At 38.3% G+C, this 19,715-nt stretch overlaps 1 protein-coding gene across 5 annotated transcripts in view; it reads right to left on the reverse strand.

Moving 5' to 3' along the window:
- LOC150101167 (synaptic vesicle glycoprotein 2C-like) overlaps positions 1 to 19,715 on the reverse strand; it is a 408,918-nt gene that overhangs the window by 120,231 nt on the left and 268,972 nt on the right. For all 5 annotated transcript variants that reach the window (XM_090402054.1, XM_090402053.1, XM_090402055.1 and 2 more), the window contains one exon: positions 6,908 to 7,059. In XM_090402054.1, coding sequence (XP_090258180.1) covers positions 6,908 to 7,059 — 152 coding nt within the window. The remainder of the gene's footprint in view (positions 1 to 6,907; positions 7,060 to 19,715) is intronic.

Consider the following 19,715-nt stretch of genomic DNA (forward strand, 5'->3'; position numbering starts at 1 on the left):
AATACATAAACTAACTTACATTATCACTAAAAACCAGTAACTTATAAACTAAAGAAACCGTTTGAAATATATTATACTCTACTTGCATACATGAGAAAACTTTTTATTAACTATAATAAAATAATAGCCAAAAGTAAGTGCTAGTACCAACAGAATAGTAATACTTGAATTTTTTTTTATAATACTATACTGTACATTGAATTGTATTGTGAAATATTGTGCATTGAATTATACAAGTTGAATAGTATAATATGTATATATGATGTGAATAATAATAAAACTGTTAAATATTACAAAGATGAAGGTAAACCAGATGATTGCTACAATACTAAGAATCACTGCTCTTATCTCTGCAATACATTGACATGCACAGATAAGAGTGGTGATTTCATTGCCCTGATCAGATCACATTGGATCACTAGGATTCGAAGGGGATGAAGTAACTTTGGAAAAGATACAGAGGCAGATAACAAAAAAAAAAGAAGACAAAGGGTGACATGATTGAGTATTTCAACTGCTAAGAGGTATTTTACAGGATTGAAACTGAAAAGGTTTTTCACATTGCAGAACAAGGTAAAGAAACAAGAACAAAGGACCATCCCTGGAAGTTATAAAGTAGTGAGTAAGAGGATTAGAAGAGACTTTTTTTTTGGCATAGAGGGTGGATGAATCATGGAATGCAATGTTTGATATGGTGGTAAATGTGCAAATAGTTAATAGTAATGAGTTGTGTATAAACCTCACATTCCTTCTACTACATGTTGCCTAAGACTTTGATCCTGAAGAATTCCAGAAAGTCCATTCCCTTACTGCTACATGCAGTTTACTCTTCCCAATTTATACTGCCGTAGTTACAATCTTCCATAACAACCATTCTTTTTGCACTCACCAACAATTGCTTAAACGTCTCCTCTTCCTCATCCTCTATGCTCCCTGGCTAATAGCAACACCCCACTAAATATCCTGTCCACCTCACAACATGTGCTCTTAAAACCATAACTGCCACTGCCCTCCAAATCCTCCACTCTGAGGGGACACGATTCATCACTTATCATAAGCAATATTCCACCACTACGTTTGTCCTTCCTGTACTGCTGAAAAATGCTCATGTCTCTCTTTCTGATCCCAATAATCTTTGAACAGACTGAAGCTATCAGTGCCACCAATTCATCTCCTTTATTCTGGCTATTACTACTGGGATTTGTATAAAGAAACATCAATGCATTGTAAGTGTTTCTATACACTATCATTATTCCCTCCAGACTCTGCATTACATCCTGTGTTTCCCCTTCTCTCAAGTGGTTATTCCCACAAGAAGCCACCCCTGCTACCATCCACTCTGATAATTCTAGTTTTTTTTGCACTAACATTCTCACTTGTCCAGAGAACTACATTCTCTCCAGATGCCTACATTCTTCCCCATTCTAATGCAGGGCATGTCTTGTAGATATCCTCAAATGCACTCCAGGCATCGACATAATCCAAGCCTACCTCTCAACATATTCTGGCTATTATATCATTCATTATTGAAGCTTTTCTCCTCAGCACTGTATTATCATACCTGGGTAGCACATTCACTATCTTCTTTCTCTGCCATAACCTCAAGCATTAACCTTGGATCACCACACGATTCACACTGCCTTTTAAGTTATCTATACCCACCATCACAATCATCTCATTCACTCTTTCACCTTGCTTAATTGCTATAGTCACGCTGTTTATCATTCCTCCAGCTCCTCTAGGATTCTATTTTGCACTCCATGGATCATTGAATTGCCATACATCACACCTTTTACCACTCTGTTCCTTCTTTGCTCACCTGCATCCCTCACTCACTCCCTCCTCTGACAATCTCTCTTGCACGTACTTACCTTCCTGTTATCCCTATCTCCTCACTGCCTTGCCTTCCTCTCATTCCCTTTCCTTCCCCTGGTTCTCCTATTCTCTCCTCTTCTATCATCTCCATAACTCTCTCACTCCTACTCTCATGCTCCACAACCATTCCTTCCAGTCTCCTTATCTCACTCTTCATGTGTTTCATTTCTTCTGTAGGTGCCTGTCTCTCTCTCTCTCTCTCTCTCTCTCTCTCCAAGCAACCTACTCTTGCTTGACATTCATCCTCCCAATCAAAACATCTTCCAAATCTACTACACTCCCTAACTTTATATCCTTATTCACATGACGCTCATCTTCTTCACCCTTAATCATGCTACCTCTCTCTCTTGGTCAGAATTCACTTGTTTCTGATATAATGCTGCCGAAGCCTGTCATGCTAATTTCTATATTGCCAAACTCTTCCCATTTTCTATATTTTAAGCAGACATGCACTTACTGGTCTTTCACTTGCCACATATCTAAATGCTGGGATGTAAACATGCTGCATACCACAAAATCCTCCCTCAACTCTTATTTTTCACACATCACTTTCAAATATATAATTATTTCCAAATATAAAACTCAAAATTTGCATGACAGAATTGTTTATTTTCTATCTGCATGACACACAATGTTTCATTTTTCATATATGGAATTTTTTGGTCTGGAGGTGGTAGTAAATAGTTAAAATGGTTATTTTTAAACTTTTCGATTTAACACTTGTTGTACTCTTTGAACCTTGCTGATATTTTAGGTATGTCATGTTTTTGTATACATGACTTAATTTTTATTATTTTCTTTAATAACAACAAAAGAAGTATAATATTTTTTGACAGTTTATTTGTAATAGTGCCAAATGTAGACGTGAGGAATTTGAGGATCTTCCTCAGGCATAGCCAAGTTAGCCGGTCTTGGGCACGGTCAGTAGGGTTTTTTCTGCCAGTTTATCTGGCGTTTTTCATCCTGCAAACAGGCAAACCGGCCCCATGAACATACGCCTCTACAGTCAAAAATATACCCCCCCCCAGCGGCAGACCAGGCGACGGGTCGGTTGGGAGTAGTACTAACAAGAAGTCGCATCTAAAGTAACACGCTGACCCTGCATGGGAAGCGGGAATAACGCGTAGTAGAAGAAGAAGTGCCAAATGTAATTTGTGTGACAAAATTGTTACATATAATGGTGGCTCAACAAGTAGCTTGCTATAACATATCACAGGTGTGCATAAAACTATCATTTTTAAACAACACATAAACTTAGAAACAAAGCATAGCATATTTTGCTTCACCACAAAGTGATCATTTGTCCTGGGAAAAAAAAAAAGGTATCTTGGATTAAAAGAGCAGTGTCAAATGTGAATTGTTTCATAAAATTCTTATATATAATGGTGGCTCTATAAGTAAACCGCCAGGAACAAGGACAGGGGGCCATTCCTGGAAATTATAAAAGGGTAAGAAATTTTTGCTTCTTATCCTCAGGAAGTTTAAGTTCAAGGATCATATAGCAGAAATTGTAAACACAACTCAGAGAATAATTGCAATGTTGAAATAAACCTTGACATGTAAAGATAAGGAAATCATTTCGCCTCTTTTGCACTCTTCTTATGGTCACTCTCACCAACTGGAAGAAGATTTAACACTTCATTGAAAATAATATCCTCTGATGAGATAATCAAATCCAAGACCCTTGATCTCCTTGCATCCTCAGTTACGTACCACCTCAGATAATACCCTCAAAACACTCAATTTTCAAAAATTCATGCTATGTCTTCATTCCAGTCTACTGTATATTACCATTATTAAAATTACCAATAATGATCACCCTTTTCTTACATAGTCTAGCCATAGATATTGTTATAACTTAAACAGTGAATAAACCTTTAATCTATCAGTAAGTCATTTACAGCTTTCAGCACATAGAAATTGCATATAGCAGTATTCAATATAATTTGGGAACACATTTAGACAAACCCTCTTTTGTCTTCGCACATGCCCGAAGTGTGTGAGGTCACATATTGATGGTGGTGCACACAACATCCAACAAAATGCTGTCACTGCTCGCTCCAAATCCACCTTCAGGCTGGCAATGCTGGGGTATGTTTCTTTCAGGCTACTCTCTCAAGTTTCAACCACAATTTGAAGTCTAACAGATTCAGATCGGGACTTCCAAGTGGACAATCAGATCGTGATATGTCTTCAGGCATATTCACCTCCAACCACTGTTGTGTGGCACTTGCCTTGTATACAGGGGCTGAGCCCTGTTGGAAGGTCCACTGCCTACCATGAAATATGGTGCTGTTCAGGGACCATACCACAGATTCTAGCACAGATACACTTGATACACTTTGGCAGAGGTTTTGATCCCTTTCTTGCAGAAATGCAATTTGGATACCTCCATACGTCATCCCTACCAACCCCATCACTAATTGGAGATAATGAACTTTCTGAATCTTGAGTGCTATGGAATATACTGTGCAACCATCTGGGGTATATAATATTTTGGCAGTAAAACAATTCTTCAATGGTGAAAATCTTCTCATCTGTGAAGAGGATATTTCTGTGTCTGTCGTTAGTGTACCACTGGAGAAGTGCCTTTCATTTTATCATCCTCTCTTGTGTAAGTTGTGGTCTTAGAAAGTGTCCAGTAGAATGACAATAGGCCGTCACCCCCCCCCCTCCCCAGGTCATCAGTTAGTACATGTGACATCATTCTCTGCAAAATGTTCATCTCTTGCAATATTACATTCTGCATTCTCAATAGATTATGGTGGAGATGTGTTTTCAACTGTTGCATCCTAACACAGTGTGGTTGACCTGTTCTTCGGAAGTCAGATATGCCTTCTGTATTGTTATAACGGTTAATAGTCTGATACACAAACATTCTACTGATTCTAAGTGTTTTTAGCATGTTGAAAATAACAGGTCGTTGCATTCCAACCTTGTAAAGTGCTATTACAGCTACACAGTTCTTATAATCTTCCCACTACATGTTAAGCCATACAGCTAGACAACTCTCAACTGATAAACACAAATGTTGGCTGCATACAATGCCACTAACAGAACTGGGCTTGCACAATTCTGTGGGCAGTGCAGGGGTGTGAAGAAGTTGTAACAGTATTTATGGCAAGACTAGGTATAAGCTAAACTGATTTTCTTATACATTTCCTTCTCACTGCCCTCCACATTACCACATTTATAGCAAAACCCAAATAGATATTTTCTGTTCACCTTCACTGCACACCATACTGCTTTAAAACCATTGCCACTGTTTATTCGTTTCATCTCCACTTTAGATGTGGATAACTCCTCTGCTACCATCAGAATGAGGTAAGGACTAAAAATGAATTAAACAATCAGTTCATCTGAAACTTGAATGATCCATCTGTGGTTACAGAAGAATTTAATAAGTATTTCGCAAGTGTATATGTGAACACTGGTCAATTAGAAGAAACATTACAACTCAGACAAAACTTACCAAATGATTTGATACAGGAGGAGGAAATATTTGATATCTTTTAAATCATTTGGCAATTGCTGAAGTTGGAGGTAAGGATGATAGCTCCTCTCCATGGTAATAAATGGATGAATGTCATAAATAATAAATCCACTTCTGATCATCTTTGATGAGACACTGAAATCAGAAATAGTTCCTTTTGATTGAAAGTTTTCGAGAGTTATTTCATTTCAAAAGGATGGATCATCACATAAAATGGAGAATTATAGACCAGTAGGACTTCTTAGTGTTACTGACAAAGCAATGGATAAAATAATTGGCAGCCAGGATATTCTTTACAGAATTCATCTGATGAGCACTGCAGGGTTTCGTTTAGGGCAGATTGGTTATGACAAGCCTGCTTAATATTTTATGTGGAGGTCATGAGAGAAACAGTCACGGTAATGGATATCATGTGATTTATTTAAATTTTAGCAAAGTGTTTGATAGCATTCCACATTAGGACTCTGCTGATTAAAATGTACCAACAGGTATTGATAATCATCTATTGAGATAGGTGGGAAATTGCTCGGCTGATACATGATAAGAAGTAGTGTTTAGAGAATAGTTTTCAAAGAGATTGTTAGGAGATAGGATACCACAGATACTCGCACACTATTTGCTGAAGCTAATATGTGAAGATGGGCAAAATGGTTTATTGTTTGGATGACCTAAGTACTTTGGAACAGCTGACAGGGGGAAACAGGTTAAAATTAAATCTGAATAAATGCAAGTAAGATACAGTTTGGGAATATAATATTAAATGGACATAAACTGAATGGACAGACTTTAGAAAAAGTTGATGAAAGTTGACAATATTGATGAAGATTTGAGTATTTTGGTTGATATGCTGGCATCTATTAGACCTAATAAAGTAAAGCTCAGTAGCTAAGTGGGCATTAAAAAATTATATATATATATATAAAATCCAGTAACTCTGATTTGGAGATCAGTTTCCTCATGAATGGAATTTCAGGCTTCTAATAAGCAATGTAGTGGCCTCATTGTGAGCAATGAAAATAATCTGCTACCTATTTTTGCAAGCATCTACAATGTTTGAATTCACAGCTCTTGTTACAAAGCAGAGATGCCCTCAACTCATTTACCCAAGCAAACATTACTTTTTTGGAGGGGACTCGAGGCTAATAATACAGAATCAAGAGTTATATTATAAGATCTTGATAATGATACAGAATACATTCCTTAAAGAGGTAGTAAAAAAAAAATAGTCATACAAGTAATGCAGGCCTGGTTGGCCAAGTGGTTAGTGTATCCGCTCTCCAGCCAAAAGGCTGCAGGTTCGAATCCCACCGTGGGCATGAATGTTTGTGATTGTCTGTGAAAATACTAGTGGTGGTGGGCAGTAGATGGCATTTGTGTAGATGATGTGATTCGCTGTAGTTGGATTGAGGGTGGAGACACAACCGAGAGTTGTAGAGTAGGTATCCTCCCTCGATGAGTCTTTGAACTCCTTGGAAGTGTCATGCAATAATAATAATAATAATAATAATAATAATAAGTACAATATTAAGAAACACCTACCTGTTCTGGGAATAATTGCCCAAGCCATTAAAGCTGTAAAAACACCTCCTATTGCCCAGAATATAAGCAACCAGCTAAGATGTCTTCCTCTATGTTTCTTAACCAGAAATTCACTATAATAGGTGAAAACGATTGGCAAGGAGCCACCTACCCTGTAATGAGGTGGATAACTTGTCAAATTTTTGCAGTAAAGGAATGCTTTGTTGAAAATCTGCACTTCTGTCTATAAAAGTTATATAGCAATTTTAACAAAACCAATGCTGATGGATAAATTGTCAATAAATATTTTACAATCCAAAGTTTTAAATTAATATTTTTCTGAAAATAATGAGCCAGAGGCTTCATTCTGGAAATGTCAAATTATTCAAGCAAAGGATATAATATATTCATTGAAGTTCTTGATAGCTTACAGAATATAAACTTTGGCATGCGAGCTGCTTTGGTTTGCACTACTTAAGACATGAACTCAGCCCACAAGCCCATATTATGGGCTTGTGGCCTGAGTCTGAAAAATATTATCTGATAATAATATTTTTATTATCATCAGACCTTTGTGAAGTCAAAGACTCATCATTGGAAGTTCTCACTACCACATAAAATGGTAATCAAACTGCATTAAAACTCATTCCCTGTTTCTGCCAACCCTCAGGCAATACATTCCTCTCATCAATTACTCTTGTGCAACAGATCTACTCATTTCATTGCTCAAACTCTCCCTATACCACTTCCAGGGATATTCTCTTGTTCTACCACTGTTTCATTGTGCTTTATGAAAAATCTCTTCCACATTAATCTAGTACAAATCTCACTAATTTATGTCTCAATTACTATCATCCCTTCACGTGTCTGCACCAGATACTATACCTCAAATTCCAGAGACTTGGCATCACCTTAGTTACTCTTTTCTGAACTTTTTCCAAAATAAAGATTTCATAGTATAGCTGTAAAGATTCATCATGAGGAGGATCAAATGCAAGGTTCTTTCTAATAAAAAGACACACGCCCTTTCATGATGAGAGGAATCTTTATATGGGCTTTTGCAATTGAAAGTGAGTTGAATGATTTCATGAGAAAATTCATATTTTCACTATATAATTTAAGGAAATTACAACGTACTAGGATATACATTAAAATAAATTTTAATATATTTCAATATTTCGGCAATGTGACATTGCCATTTTCAAGAACTTACGTGCATGCAGGCACAACAAAACAGTAAGTGAGGAAGAAGTAGGAAGCTATTGTTTCTCCTAAAGTCCTGATTGTGCCCTCTAGCAGGCAATGTTGGTATTCTTGGGCAGTTGGGCAGAAGGTCTTCTGATGTAGGTTATTCCCAAATTTGAGGAAGTCTCATGCAGTCAAATTTGTTGAGGTTTGGATCGTTTCTTAGGGCTGAAGCTGATTCCATGAAAAGCTTTTCATATCTGTATTTGCTACGGTGTATTATCCTGGCTTTCTTCCACCATATTTTGTGGTTGGGGATTGTATTGAATGCAGTTGTTTTTTTCCTCTTCCAGGGTGAATTTGATTCTGGGGTGTTGGTTGTTTAAGTGTGTTAAGAAGGAGGAGTGCATCGGAGCCATGTGGCCAAATAGAGAATACATCATCTACATAGCGTAGCCAAACGGTTGGTTTTTGTGACGCAGAGTTTAAGGCTTTCTCTTCAAAAGTCTCCATATAAAAGTTGGCCAAGGGTGGGGAGAGTGGAGAACCCATGGCTGTCCCCTCTATTTGTTTGTAGAATTTTCCTTGCCAAACAAAATAGCCTGAGTTCATTGTGAACTGAAATAGGGCTGTGATATCGGGAGGAAATTTAGCTTGGATTAGCTCTAAGGATTCTTTGAGTGGGACATTTGTGTATAAGGAGGAGACATCAAAACTGACCATTATGTCAGTGTGTTTGAGTGTAAGGTTTTCTATGCTAGCTTTGAAGTGGGCCGAGTTTTTTTTTTTTTTTTTTTATTTATTTATTATTATTTTTTTTTTTTATGTATGAAGGTATGTTGCCAGTATAGTGTGAGAGAGCTTTGGCCAAATGTTTAGCTAGTTTATATGTGGGGGAATCAATGCCATCCACTATGGGATGTAATGGCACATTTTCCTTGTGAATTTTTGGGAGTCCATAAATATGGGGGGGGGGGGTATGGAGTTATATGGTTTTAATTTGTTAGTGATTTCCACAGGCCAAGAAGTGACCTTCTTAAGGAGCCTGTGGAGTTTTCCAATTTGTGTTGGTGGGATTGTACTCGATAGGGAGGTAAGTGGCCCAATCTAACAATAGAGATTTCAGCTTACCTGTGTAATCTTTTTGGTTAAGCAATACTGTGGCATTCCCTTTGTCAGCTTTGGTGATTACTATTTTATTGTTTTTCTTTAATTCTAATAGAGATTTAATTTCTTTACTGGGCATGTTGGTTTTAGGTCTAAAACCAACATGCCCAGTAAAGAAATTAAATCTCTATTAGAATTAAAGAAAAACAATAAAATAGTAATCACCAAAGCTGACAAAGGGAATGCCACAGTATTGCTTAACCAAAAAGATTACACAGGTAAGCTGAAATCTCTATTGTTAGATTGGGCCACTTACCTCCCTATCGAGTACAATCCCACCAACTCACAAATTAGAAAACTCCACAGGCTCCTTAAGAAGGTCACTTCCTGGCCTGTGGAAATCACTAGCAAATTAAAACCATATAACTCCATACCCCCCGTATTTATGGACTCCCAAAAATTCACAAGGAAAATGTGCCATTACGTCCCATAGTGGATGGCATTGATTCCCCCACATACAAACTAGCTAAACATTTGGCCAAAGCTCTCTCACACTACTGGCAACACACCTTCATACATAAAAAACTCAGCCCACTTCAAAGCCAGCATAGAAAACCTTACACTCAAACACACTGACATAATGGTCAGTTTTGATGTCTCCTCCTTATTCGCAAATGTCCCACTCAAAGAATTCTTAGAGCTAATCCAAGCTAAATTTCAGTTCACAATGAACTCAGGCTATTTTGTTTGGCAAGGAAAATTCTACAAACAAATAGAGGGGACAGCCATGGGTTCTCCACTCTCCCTACCCTTGGCCAACTTTTATATGGAGACTTTTGAAGAGAAAGCCTTAAACTCTGCCCCACAAAAACCAACCGTTTGGCTACGCTATGTAGATGATGTATTCTCTATTTGGCCACATGGCTCCGATGCACTCCTCTCCTTCTTAACACACTTAAACAACCAACACCCCAGAATCAAATTCACCTGGAAGATATAAAAAACAACTGCATTCCTTTCTTAGACACACTAGTCACCCACCAGCCTGATGGAACCTTGGTTTTCTCAGTATATAGACAACCCACCCATACAGGCAGATACATTCACCAACAATCCCACCACTCCTCCTCACAACAATATGGAGTCATTAAGACACTACACAACAGGGCTAAACTTATCTACTCGAATGACAATGCCCTAACCACAGAACTAAACCACATTCTCAACACTTTCTCAGCCAATGGCTACCCCCCCAAAAAAATCCAAAAAATATGGAAGCCAGTAAACCACAACCCCCCCCCCCCACCCTCACAACAAGGATTATTCTAAATCCATCACCATACCCTACATCTGAGGCACCTCAGAAAAAAAATCACAAAAATCTTAAAAAAACATAACTTCTTGTTACAGACCATATAAAAAATTGGCATCTCTTATCCGCTCTACTAAAGACCAACCTCCCCCCGTAGACCTACCTGGTGTATACCAGGTCCCTTGCAGCTGTAGGCTGTCCTACTTTGGCCAAACAGGCAGGATAGCAAACATCAGAATTTCAGAACACAAGGACTACATCCGTTTTCACCAATACAGCCACTCTGGTCTGGCTGACCATGCGCTGGATACCTGCCATAGAATACGTGGAAGAAAGCCAGGATAATACACCATAGCAAATACAGATATGAAAGGCTTTTCATGGAATCAGCTTCAGCCCTAAGAAACAATCCAAACCTCAACAAATTTGGCTGCATGAGACTTCCTCAAATTTGGAAAACCTACATCAGAAGACCTTCAGTCCAATCACCCAAGAATACCAACATTGCCTGCTAGAGGGCACAATCAGGACTTTAGGAGAAACAATAGCTTCCTACTTCTTCCTCACTTACTGTTTTGTTGTGCCTGCGTGCACGTATCTTGTACTTAAGTTCTTGAAAATGGCAATGTGACGTTGCTGAAATATTGAAATATATTAAAATTTATTTTAATGTATATCCTAGTATGTTGTAATTTCCTTAAATTATATAGTGAAAATGCATAACCAATGTCTAAGCCTTTCCATGAGAATGAGGAAATTCATAATATTTGCCATGCCATCAGGATGCAAAAAAAGGTAAGTGGAAGGAAATCATCATCATAGTTGATACAAATTATTTGAGAGGTATACTAAGAGGTATACCTCTCAAATACTACATAAGTATACTAAGAGGGAGGATGTAAAGGAGTTGTTAGAAGAGGAAAAACTAAAGAGCGAAAAGGTGAAGATCAGGGGCGAATGCTGGTCTTGAAATTCACGCTTGCTCTTGTTATCATTCAGCAATGATAACAAGATTGTCATGATTGAAGTCTGATTAGCAGAATAATGAATTACTGACCATTTAAAACTATATATTTAGAAATTTATGTACATTTAATCATACATACAAATACAACATTTATTTTACAAATGATATTCTATCTTTTTCAATTTAGATACTTGAATACAAATTCTACCCTATGGTTCTTCTTTATGAACTGGTCAATAACATCATCATAGATAGTTGGTTGTAACTTAATTTTTCCAAGCAACACGCACACTCAGCCAGCTCTTTACAACACCTGTAAAGAGCTGGCTGAAGCTCACTGGCTAGAGCTACGTTGACTGCATATGGCCTGTGTTTAAGCAACAGAGTGAGATGACGTGAATGACTATGCGCGTTCATGAAATCACAGTGCTGCTGCGAGGACCTGGAAGCTCCTACAACCGAGCAAGCCAAGGTAACTTTGACTAGACAAGCAAGCATCAGCCTTCGATACACAATGCAAAGCTCAATTATTGCCACAAAAATTTTTGTGGCAATAAATTTTATTTTTGTAGACTTCTGTCTACAAAAATAAAAGCCTAAATGGAATGCTTATAAATGCATGCATTTATTAACAAATAAATATTACTTCGTTCTCAATTAATGAGCTTGTGCAGCAAGCATGGAGAATTCACTCCTGGTGAAGATTGTAAGTCTCTTACCACACTATGATAGACACAAACTGAAGAGGAGGGCGTTCATAGCCAATGAGTCTATACATAGACTGTGCAAAAGGAATGACGTAGGATTTATGAATCTGTCGTCTGTGTTTGACAGAAGGAAGGATTTGTACAATGCTGATGGACTGCATCTAAATGATTTTGGTGTTAGGTGTTTAGAGAGCTTTGTTTACCGAGCATGCTGCAGTGCAAATTCAGGAAAACTTAAGCAATTAGGGTGGAAGCAAGTGGGTTTGTGTGAAGACACCCATGAAGTGAGTGAGCATGACAAAGTGAGGAATATAGTCTCTCAAGCAAAAAATATTGAATAGGGTAGTCATATCAGAAAGTAAAGGTGGTTGGGTCCCAAAGGGATGCTGCAGTTTCTATATACTAATGCCAAAAGTATCACGAACAAGAGGGAGGCATTTTTGGCATGGTTAGTGCAACCTCACCAAAAGTTACAGGCATTAGCAAAACTTGGCTAACAACAGATGATATGTAGTTACAGGGACAGAATATGAAGGGTTTAATATTTTCAGGGAAGATAGGATTGGGGGCAAGGACTGCTGATGATAGGAGATTCATTGCAGATAAAAAGAATAGGAGATAGGCAGGAGGGTGGCTGTTCATTTGAAATAGTCTGGTGTGAGATTAAGGCCAGTAAGACAAATTATACAGTTAGTTGTTGCTATAGGCCAGGGAGTTCCATGGATGATCTGGAAGACGTGTTGCCAAATTAGTACAATGAGTACAGGTTGAGGGAACTTCAACTATGGAGCTACAGACTGGAAGGAAGAAAGATTACATGGCAGGAAGGAAATGGTTATACACCTATTGAGAGATAACTACTTGAGGCAGCATGTGATGGAGGAGACTAGGGTAATGAAAGTATTATTGGACCTGGTCACAAGATCAGAAGAGCTACCAAGGTTACCACATTTCCTCCAGCTGGTGAAATTCACCATGCAATCTTGACTTGGGAGAATGTGCAACATGAGGACTATTCTGTGAAGAAGGGGTATATGTGGAACTACAAGGCATGTGATTATGACAAGCTTAAATCTGTGCCATAGCATAAAACACTGGACCATAATAATGTTAGTAGTGCATGGTAGATAGTTAAGGGTCATCTAGAGGAAGCAATATTAAAAATTGTATACTTAAGGTAAGGAGAGTTAATCAAAAAGAGTTAGATGGATGAGTAATATCATTAAGTACAGGCTGCAGAAGAAGAAAATGCTGTGGAGCACATATAAAGAGAAAGGTGACCAGCAGACTCATGAACAGTACAAGCCTCAGGCAACAAAAGGTGACCAGCATGTAAAGGAAGGCAAAATCAGATTATGAGAAGAATCTAGCTGAGTAGGCCAAAGAAAATCATAAAGAGATGCTATATTATGTGACAACTAAGAGAAAGAATGACTATAGAAGATTAACCTTAATGAGTGATGATGGTCACGAGGAGACAGAAGCAGATAAAATAGCTGAGTTACTGAGTGACCACTTTGCAAGGATATATCATTCTAGTGAGGTTACTGTTTAAACATATGTGACAGACACTGATGTGGGAACAGAGGTAGGTGAATTGGTGTTTCTTATGATATTTCAGAATCTCAATGCAAATACAGCTTTAGAATTAGATGGAATATCAGCTAGAGTTTTGCAAGAATGTCCAAAGGAACTGGCAATGCCTCTGAATAGGCTCTTTAAGTCTCAGCTCTGGTAGAGTTCCAAGGCAGTGGCAAAAGGGCAAAATAATTCCCTTGAATATGGGAGGTTCTAAGACTGCAGTTGCAAATTTTAGACAACTCAGTATCTCAGGCATAATGGTAAAGTTCTACAAAAATGGGTTAAAAAGAGAATTCAAGAATGGGTATATAAAAATATCATACTGTATGAAAATCAGCATGGCTTTGTGAAGGGTTGGTCATGCCTTACTAATTTACTATCTTTTTATAATAGAGTTACAGCAAAATTGGATAAAGGAAATGGTACACAATGATTTTACTGGATTTTGCAAAATCATTTGATAGAATACCACATGGAATTCTGTTATGCAAATTATAATAAATGGGGGATGGATATGACACTGGTTAAGTGGATAAGAGGGTGGCTGCTCGACAGATATCAAAATGTGGTATGTTGTGGCCAAACAGGTGACTAGTGGTGTGTGTCGCAAGATTCAGTGCTAGGAGCATTGCAGTTTAATTTGTACATAAATGATATAGGAAATAACCTGAAAGTAAATATTCAGTTGTTTTCTGATGATGCAAAATTTGGTAGAGTAATAGTTAATCAACACTGAAAAAGGGGAACAGTGAAAGTTTGAGATGCAAGGTTGAAATGGTTTGGTCATATGATGAAGAGGGAGGAAGAGTAAGTGGGAAGAAAGGTCATGCAGATGGATGTACAGGGGAGGAGGAAGTGTGTGAGGAAGATGGTGAAGGAGGACTTGAAGAACTTGGATATGGCTACAGCCCAGACAGGAGGTTGTGGAGGAGACTCACCACAAACAGCGACCCTACTTAAGTGGGAAAAGCTGCAGAAGAAGAAGAATAGTTAATGAAGGTGATGTGGAGAGCTTGATGGACAATTTAAATAGGCTGTCAGTATGGGCAAAAGATAATGGATGTCAGTTTAATGTGGAGAAATGTAAAGTTATGCATCTTGGGAAAAACAGATTACAAGCAGTGTATCACATTGATGTCACTGTACTCCAAGAAACAGATGAAGTCAGAGATTTGGGGGTGGTGGTAGACAGAGTTAAGTTCAAAGGACATATTGCTAAGGTTGCCCATAAGATAACTTGGCTACCGTAGAACACATTAACATGTAGAGATAAGGAAGTTGTTATTCCTCTTTATAAAGCCTTCATATGCCCACATCTGTGATTAAGTCTGGTCCCCTAGGTTTCTTGGCAATGAAGAAGTAGTGGAGAGAATGCAGAGGCAAGTGACCAAGATGGTGAGTGGAATGTGGAATGTTCCCTATGAGGATAGATTGAGGGTGTCTGGATTGCAGAGGCTGGGTAATATTGGAAAAAGAGGGGAATATGACAGAAACATTTAAGTTACTTAAAGGGACTTATAGGATTGATGCAAGGGAAATGTTTCGGCACTTGTCTAGAGGGACCAGAACAAGGGGTCATCCTTGGAAGTTGAATAAAAGTGTGGTTAGTAGGGGTGTGAGGATTAGATTTTTTTTTTTTTTTGAGAGTTGTGAATGAGTGGAATGGGTTTGCAGAGTCAGTTGTGAGTGCTCTGTCTATTAATGGGCTCAAGGAGAGGTATGATAGATTTGGTCTCCTGCGATGAGTCTTCAGACTCCATGAAGATGCCATTATAATAATAATAATCATAATAAGTAGCAGGACTTTTTCTCCTGGAAACTCAGGTTTTTCACTCATAAAACAGGTAAACTGGCAATATAACACATTCAATTAACAGACAAAGATACTTATAACTGGTAGTAGATGGTATAATGTAGACAGTGGATTGTAGTTTTTTGTATTGTAGAATGGTCACTGTGATGTGTCCTTGGACTGCATGGAGGTATCTTGTAATTAATAATGATATTCTTTGAAAAACTATGGAATGAAATTTAGCCTCCCCCTCACTGTTAGAATTGTAAGGAAAACATAACATATTATGGCAGTGGTGGTTTGATCAAGACCATATAAGGGGTATAGTTCCCTGTATATGGTCTTGATCAAGCCATATTAGTACTATAACTTCTTCACTTCTGCCTGCCATTGTTCTAACTTGTCATTGCTGTAATCTGTTGCATTTGTCCTTACAATTCTGCCAGTGTAGGCCTCTAAATTTCGGACCCTTCTCTACCATCATACCCAAGTCCTGTATCTCCTCAACCTCTTTATACAGAGGCAGCAAGATTTTTTCTTCCTACAGAATAGACAAACCAGCCCAGAAGACTGCATGCAGTTAACAGACATAATAGACTTATCTTATAGCCTTAGAGCTCTTTGTTGAAGTCCAAGTCACCCAACTCAAATACTTCACCTCCTCGAAGATATTTCTACCAGTCATACATACAGTACATCTCATCCTTGCTTTCCAAATTTTAAAAATCACACTATGCAATGTTAAACTGGTAATCCTACCCATGTGCCTATACAGCCATTCTAGTGAAATCCTACTGAAAAGGATTTCACTAGAATATCTTTTCTTCCTTCTCATTCTTTCCAACTTTGCATCATGTGCAAACAACTGCATATTCACATTTAAATCTTTCTCAAAAACATTAATATAAAAAGTTAAACAACAATGGCTCTAAAACAGATCATTCTTACACACTACTAATAACTTTCATCATCTTTCTTCTTCTCATCAGGGTCAACATGCCAACAAGCTTGAAAGAAAAATCTGAAAACTCAATTTTATTATTATTTTAAAAATTTTTATTATTGCATGACACTTCTAGGGAGTCCAAGGACTCATTATGGGAGGGCATGCTACTCCACTACACCCAACTCACACTATCTTACCTACTTAATCCTCCAACTACAACATCACTGCTACCAACACACAATGTCATCTACTATCCACCACCATTGCAAACAGTATTTTTGTCTGTAAATTCTGTGTGTTCTTGTGGCCTATTTGCCTATGTGCAGAATGAAAAACCAAAATTTTTGGGAGGAAAAACACTACTACCTCCATACGAGATCGGCTAACCTAACTCACCTTAAGCAGAAAAAGCCCATATAAAGATTTCTCTCATCACAACGAAAATCAAACTTGGGTTCCGTTGTTTTTCCAATTGTGCCATGGAGCAGCTTAACAAGAAATATGCTCTACTCTCCCCATGGGTAATCAAACCCTGGTGCTGCCTGATAGGCAGGGATACTACTACTACACTAATGAAGAGTCCAGAAACATGCTCTCTCCAGTGGGGAAATCAAAACTCGGTCAGAGCAATTGTCAAGAGTGCGACACGAACCCATGCCCAAATTCATGGACCATAATCATATTTTTGCAGTGTGCAAAAGGCATTAAACCTCAAGTCCTTTAATGACTTGGCCATCCTGACAACACATTTTTGCGATTATATAATCCAAAATTTTTTGATTTTCCAATTTTTTTTTATTTTGTAAGATTTAATAAAATAAACACACTGTTTATGCAACCTTTCTATCATTAGTGGTTTAAGGACATTTTTGAAACAGAAAAATTATATATTTTATTTCTCAAAAAAGTATGCAAATCTTCTACCGGAGTAATAAATAATTTATGGTACTTACAGGCTCTCAAGGATCATGATCTACCCATGTTTTCTTTGTTAAACTGGTGTTTAACAGAGCCATCGCTTTCAGAATTAGGTTGTTTTAGTTTTATACATACATACACACACACACACACACACATATATATATATACACACATATGCTGAAATAAAGAGCCAAAAAGCTTCACTTTGGTGATGCAAAAATTATTAAAATTAAGTGGATATTGAATCCAACATTATTTCAAGGCCTAAATAGAGAAACTACATGAGTTTCGTGCCGAATATAGAAACTACAAAAGTTTTGGCGGATCCAAGTGTAAGCAAACCTTTCGTGACAGGGACAACTCGTGGTAAAGGTGGAGCAAGTTCTGATCACTTTCCTTAGTATTTCCCATAATGTAAAGCACATCTCCTTGCAGACATGTATGATGCTATACATTATGGGAGAGTCACTACCCAGACCGGTTTCGACCTTTGTTGAGGTCTCACCAGTGGATAGGTAGACCCAGATGCAAATCCCCAGCTTGAAGTGATGCAGAAGTTATACTTTACCATAAGCGTTGCCAAAAGTTGTTGCATAATGTTGAATTCAATATCCACTTAATTTGAATAATTTTGCATCGCCGAAGTGAAGCCTTTTGGTTCTTTATTTCGGCAATTCTTGGTGCCTTTTGTGATGCGACACCTTTTGGCAACTCTCATGGTAAAGTATAACTTCTGTATCACTTCAACCTGGGTATTTACATCTGGGTCTACCTATCCACTGATGAGACCTCAACAAAGGTCGAAAACGGTCTGGGTAGTGAACCCCCCCCCATAATATACAGCATCATACATGTCTGCAAGGAAATTATTATTATTCAGGCCTCCATGGAGTCAACAGACTCATCGTGGGAGGTCCTTCCTAAGAACAAAGTCTGTCAAGACTCACTGAGGGAAGGCCCCCCCCCCCCTAAGAAACACAAAGTCTATCATACCACTCCTTAAACGCATTGACCGTTCTCGCTCTCACCACTCCATCAGGCAATGCATTCCACGGTTCCACTACCCTCCACGCAAAGAAACTACTCCTCACCCTCTTGCTCACAGTTTCCTTTCGTAATTTCCAGGGATGGCCTCTTGTCATCATTCCTTCCCGCTGTTCAACAAAGCGAAAGAACTCTCCAGTGTCAACCCTGTAACCACCTCTCAACAGTTTAAAAGTCTCAATCATATCACCTCTCCTTTTTCTATCCACCAAACTCTGCAGTCCACATTCCCTCAGCCGATCCTCATAACCAAAATTGTACAGTCCTGAAACCATCTTTGTCATCCGTCTTTGTACTCTTTCCACAGTTAATTTATCCCCTTCAAATCTTGGGGACCAAATCTGAGAACAATAGTCCAAGTGTGGTCTGATCAGAGACTTATACAATGGAATGATAACCCTTTTATCTCTGCAGGTCATGTCCTTCTCATAATTGCAGCAATCCTCTGCGTTATCTTCACCACTTTGCAATATGTCCCCTAAATTTCAGGTTTCTATCAATCATCAACCCCAGATCTCTTGTCTCCCCTACTTCCTCCAGTATAACTCCTCCCATAGAGTATGCAGCATCCCATCGATGTTTCCCAAACCTCAAGACCTTACATTTTGCTGCATTAAACTGACACCGCCATTCATTTGCCCATCTATCTAGCTTATTCAAATCCTCCTGCAGGGCTACCATGCACTATTACTAACAATCCTTCCCAGCTTCACATCATCCACAAACAACTGAACATCCCCTTGCAATCCACTGACAATGTCATTGATATAAAGGTTAAACAATATAGGTCCTAATACCGAGCCCTGTGGGACCCCACAGTTCCCTCTGTTACATGTTGTCTAAGACATTTGTCCCTCAAGAATTCTAGAAATTCCATTCCCCTATTGCTACATACATCTTCCTCTCTCCAATTTATACTACTGTAGTTAAAATCTCCCATAACAATTATTCTTCTTGCACTTACCAAACTTAGCTGTCTAAACATCCCCTGGTCCCCATCGTATGTGCTCCTGGGTCTGTAGCAACACCCCACTAAATATCCTGTCTTGCCTACCTCTACCTCACACCATATGCTCTCAAAATTATTTGTCTCACTTCCTTCCAAAGACTGTACTCTTAGAGGACATAGGTCATCACTTATCCTAAGCAGTACCCCATCACCATGCTTTCCCCTCCTATCCCGATGAAAAATGCTATACCCAGAGACTTCTATTCCTGTTATTATTCCCCTTCTCAACCACATCTCAGTGATCCCAATAATTTTTGG

This window comes from Typopeltis vanoorti, chromosome 12 (genome assembly GCF_054136105.1).
Source record: "Typopeltis vanoorti isolate ZY-2024b chromosome 12, IOZ_Tvanoo_1.0, whole genome shotgun sequence".
In the NCBI taxonomy this organism is placed as follows: domain Eukaryota; kingdom Metazoa; phylum Arthropoda; class Arachnida; order Uropygi; family Thelyphonidae; genus Typopeltis; species Typopeltis vanoorti.